Genomic DNA, 11,331 nt, shown 5'->3' with positions numbered 1-11,331 from the left:
AACGTTCTTTGCTGATGGTGGCAGTCACCTGCAGGCCAGGAGGTGGGCAGCCAGAAGCATGGGTGAGATTTTTGGTTAGGACACGGAGAGGGCAGGACTTCTTCCCTGAGCTGGCGAGGAGAAGCCCAGCCTGGGTGTACGGGGGAGCTGAGGACAGAGAGGAGAAGCTGCAACTGGAAGGGGTGCAGGAGGGAGCCGCACCGCCCCGCGCAGAAAGGAGGGGTCAGAGGACCGGTGACCCTCTGATGGCCAGCCGGCAACCTAGAATGGGCTCGAGTCTACCTGCTGCATGTCACCCATCAAAACCCTTTGGCTGTGAGCCTCAGTCCCTAGGAGTCGGCATCTTGGAGCCCATCTCCAGAGACAAGAAGAATCTAAGCAGCAGGAGCGGCTGGTTTTTCACAGGGCTGTGAGCTCCACCCACCATCGCCTCCCGGGAGGGACGGAGCTGGCCCGTGGCCGCACCACGCCAGGCCCCGAGGCGATGCTCTGGCACCCCGAGCACCCCCGATGCGCAGCTCTCCGAGCAGGGAGGGCCTGGGGGCTGCACGGCGGGGTGGCAGAACCCCGCTGTGACCAAGGGACCGGCGAGTCCTGCTCCGAGCGAAGGCTGGAGCAGAGGGCCCCGGAGCCCCTCGCCCAGCGTCTCACGGGAACGCCACTCTGGCCTCTCAGAGGAGCACAAAACCCAAAAGCAGGCTGTGCTCGCCCAGCGCTGCGATGCATCACGCAGCAGCACGCGGCTCACAGGCACTCCGCAAGCCACCGCCAGGCCAGAACGAAGGCGGCGCGGAGCTGCAGGAACAAACACCTCCCCTCGCGCAGCAGCGCTGCCCAACGAGGACAGACCCAAACCCCTCAGCACCCCAAACAGTCCTGCAGGAAGCGCTCAGCCATCTGCTTTAGGGACCCCGCTGGAGGACGACAGGCAATGTAAGGCGAAACTCTGCCCCTGCCCTGCCGGGCACGGCCCCCTGTGACCAGAAGCATTTCATGTGAAAACAAGCACGCCCCTGCCACTCGCTCTCACAGTGACGCCGCTGGCACACTTGCGCAGGGTGGGATCTCGGTTAGCCCAGCAGTTTATTCAGAAGTGCCTTTACACCCGAGCCCATCAAATGCCACGCCGTTGTCCTGACTTAGCTGCAACGCAACTGAAATTACCGCGCTTTTCATCCTAACTCCTGGATGATGGTGTTGACGGAGCCGAGGAGCTCCTTGAAGTAGCCGTCCTTGTCGCCGTCCCTCTGCTCCTCGGCCGCCAGCTCCTCGTACTCGCTGCGCAGGAGGCCGAGGGCGGCGCTGAGCGCCCGGTCCCCGCGGTAGCGCTCCCTGCAGAAGGCCATCAGCACGCCCAGCAGCTGCAGAACCTTCTCCCGGGCGTCGTGCTCCGGCAGGGCCAGCAGCTTGGAGACCACCACGCACCAGTCCTGCTCCACCACCGCCGGCACCAGCTTGACTTGCCGGTACTGCTGGATTTTCTCTTCCGTCTGGTCGCCGTGCTGCGAGTCCTCGAGCAGCATCTGTGGGGAAGGGCAGCAGGCAGGGGGGTTGTTTTCCATCCGTACTGGTTAACGGCCCCGGGAGGGCTGCCTCGCAGGACAGCGGGCTGCGCACCCCAAAACCCCACCTCGGAAGGCGACCTGCGGTGGGAACACGAGGGTGGCCACAAAGTGGTGGCCCTGGAAAGCTCTCGGTGCCTGGGGACCCTGGTGGCACGGGGAGGGGACTCAGAGAAGAGAAGACCTGTAAGGCCCTCGGGCCTGCTGCTGCTCCTGGCTGCCGGCCCCCGGTGATAAGGGCCATGTCGTTAATTGTTGTGATTACCGCGGGGCTGCTCGGCTCAGGCTGCTGAGGGAGGCTCGGGCTTCTGCGGGGCTGGCGGGCAGAAACCAGACCTGCAGTGCTGGGGAAGGGAGGGGGCACCCCGTGCACCAGCCCCGAGCAGCGAGGGGACAGCACTGTCCCCAGGGGCCACCTGGGTCCCCAGGGATGCCCCCGGCCTTTCCTTCAGCTGCCGAGGGACTTCTGCTGTCCCCGGGGCAGCTGCTGCGGGCAGCTCCATCGCAGGGCTTTACCCCACTGATGGGCTGGGCACAGGGGACAGGGAGGGACAGCACCAACGTTACCCTCCCTTCTCCTGGTCCCCGAGGGGGCTACCTGCTAAACTCCATTTGTACATCAGCCACGCAGGGCTTGGGGTGAAAAAATGGAAGCAGGAGGCAGAAAAAAGCCACTCAGACCCTCTGCTCTCTGTGCTTTGATGCAGGGAGCTGGCACTCACCACAGCTGATGTTAGTTTACGATTTTAAAACCAGATTTTCACCCAGCCCACTCTGAATCTGCCGACCCCACTTGGCCCAGCTCCGCTCCCTGCCAGGCTGGAGTTTTCTCCCAGTCTCTCTGCAGGCTCTAAAAGCGCGGGGGCTGTGAGTTATTGGCTGGGAGGCGGCGCTCCCAGACCGAAGGGCAGTGAAAATCATTGTTTTAACATAAAACCGAGAATCTGTAGGGCCTGCAGATTGCCTCCAGCCAGAGGGAAGCTGGGAACAGATGGGGCTGCCAGAGGTACGGCTGTAAAACGTGCCACACGAGCAAGCGGGAGAGGTTACGGCAAAAGGCCCACGGCCCTTCCCCTTGCTGCAGGCAGACAAACAGGAGGGCTGCACGTTAGAGCCAGCACCTGGTAAGATTTCAGACCCACCAAAATAATTTGCACCTTTACAAAATCTCCTGGAGAACAACTGTTTCAAACCACAGACGTTTCCCCTGAAATCCGAGCGCTGCGGCAGCGATAATCTGCAGGGCAAATTGGCTATAAACAGCGCGAGAGTGGATTTAATTTCCATTCTCTGGAGTAAGGGAAACGCGCAAACTAAATAACAAACGATGGCAAGGCAAAGCGGTTTTTAAACTGACATTTGCAGCAGTAATCCAAGGTATTGGGAAACAAACCAGTGAAGGCTGCGGGCTCGGCTCCAGAGCAAGCCTCGAGGCGGGCACAGCCCCCGCCAGCAGCCGGGGACACGGCCATCGCCGCTCCGCGGGCTCTGTGCCGATGGCAGCCGCTCCGGGGAGCGCCACGGGCCCGGCTCGCGGTTCTCCTGCCCGCGTCCCTGCGGTTTGCTTTGCGAACACCCCCGGGAGAACCGGCGCCATCGGTTAGCTGCAGAGCAAGGTTGGCTCCCGCCGGCCCAGCGCCCCCTCACCTTCTCCACGATGAGGTCGTAGAGCAGCGTCACCACACGGACGTGCAGCGCCTCCGTCCCCTTCTGCCTGAAGAGGCCGCGCAGGACCTGGAGGCCGCCCAGCTTGAGGAACTGCTGCTGGGCGTAGGGGAAGTGCCTCAGCATGGAGCACAGGGCGAAGAGCGCCTGGCGGGGGGAGAGAGGTCCGTCAGCCGCCCGGCCCGGGAAGCAGCGGCACGCAGCTGGCAGGGATGTCCCCTCCGGGTCCCCAGCGGCACCTGCCTCCCCGCCCAGCCCTCGGTGCCGTCCGCTCGCTCCCCCCAGACCGCCACTGTCAGCGTTGCCCCCAGGGCCTCGTGGCCAGCTCCTGGACCGACCCGAAGCCATCGGGTCCTGCAGCTCCCTCCCGCCAGCCCTCGGTACGGATGCTGGCTGGGGGCTAAGATGCCAGAACGGGACGAAGCAGGGCTGGAGGTGACCTGGGCACCTGGGGAACGTCCTCTCCGCTGTACCCACGAGGACAGAGGACAAGCTCGTGCTGCTTGCCAGGAGCACACACCGCCAGCGAGAGGCACCAGCACACGTGCACTTGTCTCCGTGCCCTTAGTGGATGGGGTTGACATCAAGGAGGCAATTAGGGGCCAAGCGACTGATCTCAGCGAGGTGCCTGGGCTGACAGCGCCCTCGGGGCAGGGCCGTGGCCGGGCAGGGACAGGGAGCGGGGACCTGGGCACGGATCCTCGCCTCGGCACCGCCAGCGACCTGCACGGGGGGGGCCCCTGCCCCCCGCTCGCTCTCTGCGGACAGATCTGAGCTGACAGCCACTGCTCCCCCAGTCCCGTTTGTTCCTATTTTACATCTCTTGAGTTGCCTGCGGTAAATCAGCGGATGTTTCCATCTCCTTTTTTACCGTAGGCCAAAGGACCGGGGAGTGGAGAGATGCACTTCTGGCCTCGCTGCGAGCATCGGTGCGGAAAAACCCAGGGGCTCGGGCACCGACCGGGCATCGGGCTGCTGGCCTGCAGGGAGGCTGGGGACAGTACGTGGCACGGGAACCCACAGTGGGAATCAAAAGCTTTTGTCCTCCTGAAAAAGGAGATTCAGCTGTGCCCTTGCAGGCTCTAGCAATGCCGCCTGGAAAGGCAGACTTCACCAAGCTCCTCTCTCGCTTTTCCCCAGCTGCTGCCAGCAGGACACGTTCGGGCTGGCTGGAAAGAATCAGTCCATACCCACACCAAGGGTCTGGGGAGGTGCTGGTGGGGACATCTGCACCCCAGCCATCCTTCCCTCCCCAAAATGAGCAGCGGGTTGATCCCCAGGGACTCCAAGGAGGAGTTTCTGAGCACGCAGCTCCCCGTGGGGCACTGCTCCCACAGGATTCCCCACAGAGGTTCCCCAGCCTGGCCCAGGGGGAGGACGTTTGCCACAGACTAGAGAGGAACACGTTTGTGGGCGCTCCTTGTTCAAACATCGGCAGCACGTCGCTGTTTGTCCTGTAACAGGTACGTGGAAGATGAACACGAGAGCTGTGAGTTCCCTCACCCTGCCGAGTTCCCCCTTGCGGAAGGTCACCGTGTTAAGTGGTGGGGCTGGATTTTCAGAAGACGACAGAACATTTTATGGCCAATAGACACCGGCGGCATCGCACGCTAAGGCAAGGCTAATTAGATCTCATGCTCCAGGGAGCACGCCGGGGACGGCGGCAGGGAGGCGAGCGAGGAATCCCCCAGCCCGACGGACAGCGCTGCACATTTGGCCGGGGGCTCCCCGAGCTGCTCACCTTGCTGCAAAGCCTCCGCTGCCGGCCACTGCCGGCAGCAGGATGCGGGGCTGGCTACGGCAATTAGCTCCTTCCAAATGTCAGCTCCTGCCTTTGCTGGCCTCTGAGCTCTGTGCCTGCTGTGGGCATCCCCGCCTCTCCTCCCGGCAGGGCTGCGGCATCCAGCCCGGCCCCCGAGGTGGGGACGTGCACCCCTGCCTGCAGGAAGGCTGGGACCCACCGCGGTGCTCTGGGTGAGCAAACGCCCCCCCAGTGCAGGTGTGGTTCCCTGCAGGGTGCGTGCGTCGAGGTCCCCATGAAAACGGCTGGACCCAGAGGTGTTTCTCTGCTCGCTCACCTTCTTCTTGACAGCCTGGGGTTGCTCCGTGGCCAAAATGACCAGCAGCTTCTGCAGCGCCCCGCCCTCGATGGCTTCTATCTGGACTTTGGGGTTACTGCAGAAAAAACACAGACAAAAGGCAGGTCACACACGGGGACTACAACAACAAGGGGTGCCTGAAGCGATGGCAGTGCCCACGGGGACATGCTGGGCCATCGGTGCCACCCCGCCGCGTGCCCGCGTCCCACTCCTCTTCCCGGCGAGGAGCCCTCCCCTGCGCTTCCCTCGCAGCTCCAGCTCCATTAACCCTGCCGCTCCGACGTGCCTCTGCTCCTGAGCAGCCTTTTGTCTCGCTCCTCGCCTCCCCCTCCCCGCCCGCTCCTGGCTGCCTGTTACTGTGCTGGTTTAGTGACACGCTGCTCCGCCGTCGTGCGCCGATGCTGCAGCGCAGCCGTGCTCCGGCCTCACCTGGGGAAGGACCTGCTTGTCCCCTGGGCCTCTGAATCACAGCCTGGGCTCCCCACCCACACATCTGCATCGAGCGCTTCTCTTCAAGGACTACAAAAGGCAGAATTCATCCCGCTGCATGGAAGAACCAGGCTAACGTGTCATGGCTGGGCACGAAGGGCCACCGCAGCACCGCACCAGCAAGGCGATGCCAGGCTGAGCTGTCCTGTCCCCCTGCACCTCTGCTCCCTGCCGCTTCCAGAACGCCTCGAGGGTGGCAGAGAGGCTGGGCGCCACGGGCTGGATGCCATGGGCTGGACACCACGGGCTGGATGCCACGTGCTCTCCTCGGCAGGGCTTTCACAGTCAGACCACAACACGCTGGCTGCCTTCAGCCCCGGTCCTGCGTCTCTCGCGCTCCGAGGAGGACCCAGCACTCCAGCCTCCGCTCGCCTCTGAAGCAGCGATTGCACCGCATTAGCCGAAGGTCAGGCCTCCCTGCCACAGCAAACACCCACAGCTCTTACTGCCACGGAAAGCTGCTGAGCAGCCAGCGCCGAGAATCGTGCAAGACATAGGAGATGGAGGCAGACGGGGTCATAAAAAAACAAAATAAAGGAGAAATGGGCTTGGTAGGGAGCCGCCTCAAACTAAACCAGGCTTTCTGGCTTACAGAAATGGAGCAAAAGCTCACAGAAATGGAGCAAAACACCGAGCTCGGCTCTGACAGACAAGGTGCTGGGCAATGCCTCCCACTGCTTCTCACATCACTGGAGTCACCCGCAGCGTGTGGGCCCCCGCGGTATTTTCTACCTCAATACAGTGGAAATGGTGGCTGCGATGGCATCTCCAAGTCAAAGCAGGCGAATGGCGGCAGCCCCAAACTCTTCAGCTGCCCCAGGCCCAGGGCAGCTCTGTCCCCGAGCACCACCGCTGCCCCCAGCTCCAGCAGTACCGGCGGTCGCAGGAGCAGCCCCGGCCCCGCCAGCGAGGGTAACGCACGGGGACGTCCTGCAGCACCAGCCCGGCCTCAGCGACTTCTCCCCTTTCCCCAGGGCGAAGATGGAAGGAGCACGACGGTGGGAGACAAAGCGCAACGCTCTCAGAGGCCTGCCCGACAAAGCCCAGCAGGCACAAGGTGCTGAGTGTGGCACTCGCCACGAAAGAGTCACAAAGAAGGAAGATCCACCCCGGAGAAGCGAATGAATCCTGCATCTCCCTTTAGTGCGGATGAATTTAAAAGCCAGACATATTCAGGGCTTTTGAGCAGGCTCCTTTGGGAGCCCAGAGACACAAAACCCAGACAGGCTCTGCTGCAAGCCAGGCAGGGGGAGGAAGATTTCTTCCAGCTCTGTTTTTCCAGCAGTGACAGCTTTGGTCTCCACCTTTCCGTGTGTGGGGGGGGGACACTGTGTTTGTTTCTGCTCTGAGCTTTCCTAGCGAAATCACGGTGCGGAGGCCTGGGTCCTGCCTGGCACATCAGCCAGGCTGCCTGGCACACTTTCAGCACCGGGGCTCCATTACCGGTAAGGGTGTGAGCGCTGCATTTCCAGCTTCCAGGGAGGAGCTGGCAACTCTGACACGCAGAAAATACAACTTCTGATCCTAAAACCCCATCAAATTTCACACTGAAGTTGCTCTGGGCAAGGGAGAGCAGAAGAAGGCTGCAGGCGGGCACGTTTCTGAGCACAGCTGCACTGAAAGGAGCCCCTCGTCTGCTGGCGAGCTCTTAGGCCATTCAGGGAAAACTGGGGTACCGAGGTTCTTTTGTCACATCTCCTACCTAAAATAAATAATAAAAACCGCACAGCAAGGGATATAACTGAAAAATTGGTATGCCTTTTAATGCTTGGCTGGTCACCTGGAGTATTAGATCTAATTAAAATCTCTGAACCATGGCGTTTTTGCCAAGGAGAACCTCGTGAGGTTAGGAAGCCTTCCTGGCTGGTAGGTGTGCTGCTCCCTTTTCAATGTTTCTGTTGTTTAATGTCTCTACTATCAATAGTCCACTAACAAAAAGCTCATTTGAGGGTTTTGGAAATTCAGCACAGATTTGTACAAATTACACTGTCAAGCCCAGGGAGAAGCAGCCCGAACAAAATAAATACAATGAGACAGACCGCGGACCGCTATCACAGGAAATTCAACCTGTGCTAATCTGTTACCAGATAAGGGGATGCTGGCATCAGCAATGAAATCTGCTGAAATGAAACGCTGAGGCTGGGACGGAGACGGAGCACAGCCTGTGACGAACACCCGCAGCTCCGCGGGGACGGCCGAGCTCTGGGTGTCCGCAGGGGCCGGGATCAACCAGCCCCAAACCTGGGCGAGGAGCAGCCTCCAGAACGGGGGGACCTGGCACGAGTGCTGCGCTTGGGCTCCTGCAGCTCCCCGCCAGAAGACCCCGCACATGTTCTGCGCAGCCCCGGTTCGTCCTTGGAGGAGGGAGGTGCACGGACCCGCGCTGATCATGGGGCCCCTCCTGAAATGGACGTTCCCTTTACATGTGTCTGAGGTCTCACGGCTCCATCCATCCATCCATCCATCCATCCATGCGTCCGTCTGTCCATCCGTCCCTCTGTCATCCTCTTCCTGAAGAGCAGAAAGCCAAGGCTGGTACAGACCCATCACCCAGCTCAGCCACGCAGGAAACTGCCTGTGTCCTGGGGTGGGGGTTGTGCTGGGGTTAATGGGCCTGCCACTGGTCTTAATGGGCCCGCCACTGGTGTTCACGTTGGCTGAGATGTGTTGAGCAGGGGCAAAGAGCCTGGGGAGACCAGCAGGAAGCTGCACCACCCACAGGTGCCCATGCCATCGTCTCTGAGCAGCTCCTGTGAAAGCCCTGTCCCTGACAAGGTAGGCTCCTTGGGCAGGTGACCCTGAGCTTCTTGACACGTGGGTCATCCATTCGTCCGTCCCAGATCATGCCAGGGCCTCTGAACTGCTCTGACACGGCCACCAGACCCTGCCGGCAAGGATCCTGGCCACCACACCCCGCTCCCCAGGGCACAGTCTGTGCTCTGTTCTCGTCTTCGTGCTTTCACACCCCAGCCCAGGCCAATTCTGCATCCAACACCAGACAGCCCCGCCGCCCGCAGCCCTCCGTGGTGCTGCCACCTGGTGCAGTGACCTCTGCGGAGGGCTGAGCTGCCACCAGCGCTGCCCCACGCCGTCACACGCACCGCTGCAGTAGGACGGGTCACTTTGGCCACAAGACAATACTTGTGCTTCCCACTGCTGCCTCCTTCCTGAGCTCCTGGAGCTGTATCTTTGCCTAGCACGAATTTAATGCGCCATTTTATCAGCCCAGCACATTCTTGCTCCCTGGCTGGAGGAGGGTGACCATGCCCTTTGGCTGAGGGAGGAAAAACAAAAGCAGGGAAAGAAAGCAAAGAAACCCCCTCCACCCGAGCCTGCCTGCTGCAGAAGGAAACCCTCCGTTTTCTGCCAGTTTATATTTCACTAGGCTGGAGTTATAACTTCCCACGAGGGGCCAGAAATTATTACAGGCAAGGCCTGTTTGCCAAAACACCGCAAGCCTCCACAGCACACAGAGAGGGGAAAAAAGGCATTAACAGCGAGCTGCGATCAGCTCCGGCCCTGGGCACGGCAGGGAGGCTGGGGCAGCGCCCCGGTGCTGGGTGGGCAGCCCTGCCCTGGGGGGCACCAAGGGCAGGAGCCCTGGCAGGGACCTGGCCTCGGCCAGCAGCCATCGGGTCAGGCTGTTTGCTCCGATCTGCCTTTTTTTTTTCTCCTAAAGCGTTTTGTGGAAGCAGCAAGGCTGTAGGACGGGGCTGACCGGCCGGAGGAGCCACCAGTGAACATCGAGGTGCAGCTGGCAGCAGGCTTTGGGGCCGGGGCCGTTGCTCCTGCACATCCAGCACCGGCTTCTCCTTTGCTGTTTTCACTTCACATGGAAACAAACAGCTCCCGTTGCGCTGAAGCACGGATTTAACAGCCCTATCTGGTAAGGAATACCCTCCCACTATCACCTTGCCCAGCCTTGATCCAAGGGTGACCCAGAACGCACGTGCACAGACCCGAAGGAGACTTCTCCAAGTTTTTCCAGAGCGCACATTCGGAGGGCGTGGGAAGACTGAGAAGCGGCAGCACAGCCCCGAGGCAACAGCGGCTCTCCAGTTAGACGGGAGCTTGCAATACAGCAGCAAAATTAGATTTAAATTAAAAAAGAAAAAAGAAAAGCCAAGCGGTGTGGAGGGGCTCGGGGACGCAGAAGCACAGAGCAGGGCGGGCAGGCAAACGCCCTCATCTCTACTGCTCTGGCAAGGACACACAGAGAATATTTATTTCTCGGGCTGCTTATCGCCAAAGTGATGCACAAACTGCACAGAGCAGAACGGAGACCCTAAAACAGGGCTGTCTTCTTGCTCTGAGCCTCCTGCTGAAGCCAGACCACAAAGAGGTGAGGGTGGGGGAGAACGGAGGGGGTGCTTCTGCCCTGCCTCCCTGCCGAGACGCGTGGGGTGCTGAGCGGGGTGCCAGGATGCATGCCCTGAGCTCAGGCTTTGATGAAAGCGCGGTGTGGTGGTGAAGAGGCATGATAATCACCGGGCTAGACAGCACTTAATGGGTCTCTTGTCTCTTCAGAACCAGCAGTCTGTGATACCGCGTGGGAAATCAAAGCCAAGGATCAAAGTCTGTGAAGCAGCCTAAAAAATTTAGTACTGTCTATTTAGCCTGTGCTACAAGCGAAGGATCAGAAACAGGCAGGGAAGCAGTGCAGCTTCGCTTGTCCTCCCCGGCACTTGCTCTGCTAACGAAGCACACGGCAGCACCCCAGCCCTCTGCTCGCAGGGGAGCGACGTGGCTGGGGGCTGCGACCACTCCAGGGGGCCTGAAACACGGCCCTGAGCCTCGCGGGGCTCTGGTGCCTCTCAAACCTGGCTGAGAATTGGAAAGGTGCTGGACAAGGTCATTTCTGAGAGCACTGGAAACTGAAAGCTACACAGGCAGGGTCACACGTGAAAAGGCCAAGAACTATTTTCTGAGAGGCCTCTGCGTTTGGAGGCTTTCTGACGGCTCTTGTGTGAATAATAACGTTACAATTACCCGGCCACACAGACACGGACAGCACTGGCCGCTACAACAGCGGTGTTTAAAGGTTTGTCTGCGAGTCAGTAATTCCAGCCTTGACTGCAGCTGTAGGTCTGTGACTCTGAGTAAGAACCGAAACGAGATGCTGGATGACGAACTGCTTGCTAATCCCTCTGCAGCTGGATTTTGGGTTTTAGCTTTAAGGGAAAAAAGCACTGAAATGGTCTAGGTGACAAGTGGCACGTGCAGAGCGCACACTTTGCCACCGCGTTCCAAGCACTGGCTACAGCATGAAATATTCCCCTCGGAAACGGCTGCATCGCAGTCACAAGGAGCTCAGCCACAAATGAAGTCCCGTGCTCCCAAGGGTCCCCAGGCGGTGCGAACCCCCAGCCGAGTGCTCCCGCAGCCCTCCCACAGCACTGCACGCTCCGCTCCTCGCCTGGCGCACGTGGCAGCTCCAACACGGCTCCGAGCCCGCAGCTCCCCCGCTACGTGCAGGTGGCCTCGTCCCGTTCTGAGCTGTGTTGGCAAGAAGAGAC

General features: G+C 60.5%; 1 protein-coding gene across 7 annotated transcripts in view; it reads right to left on the bottom strand.

The window, feature by feature from the left end:
• Nucleotides 1-1,049: 1,049 nt before the first annotated feature.
• The window catches only part of SIL1 (SIL1 nucleotide exchange factor), a 94,165-nt gene continuing 83,883 nt past the window's right edge, over nucleotides 1,050-11,331 (bottom strand). For all 7 annotated transcript variants that reach the window (XM_080555313.1, XM_080555318.1, XM_080555312.1 and 4 more), the window contains 3 exons: nucleotides 5,306-5,402; nucleotides 3,210-3,374; nucleotides 1,050-1,523 (listed from right to left, as the gene is read on the bottom strand). In XM_080555313.1, the coding sequence (XP_080411439.1) occupies nucleotides 1,173-1,523; nucleotides 3,210-3,374; nucleotides 5,306-5,402 (613 nt within the window). In that variant the 3' untranslated portion in view covers nucleotides 1,050-1,172. The remainder of the gene's footprint in view (nucleotides 1,524-3,209; nucleotides 3,375-5,305; nucleotides 5,403-11,331) is intronic.

The sequence above is a fragment of the Anser brachyrhynchus genome, assembly GCF_964034855.1.
Source record: "Anser brachyrhynchus genome assembly, chromosome: 14".
Lineage (NCBI taxonomy): Eukaryota > Metazoa > Chordata > Aves > Anseriformes > Anatidae > Anser > Anser brachyrhynchus.
This window is presented reverse-complemented; position numbering and strand designations above follow the sequence as displayed.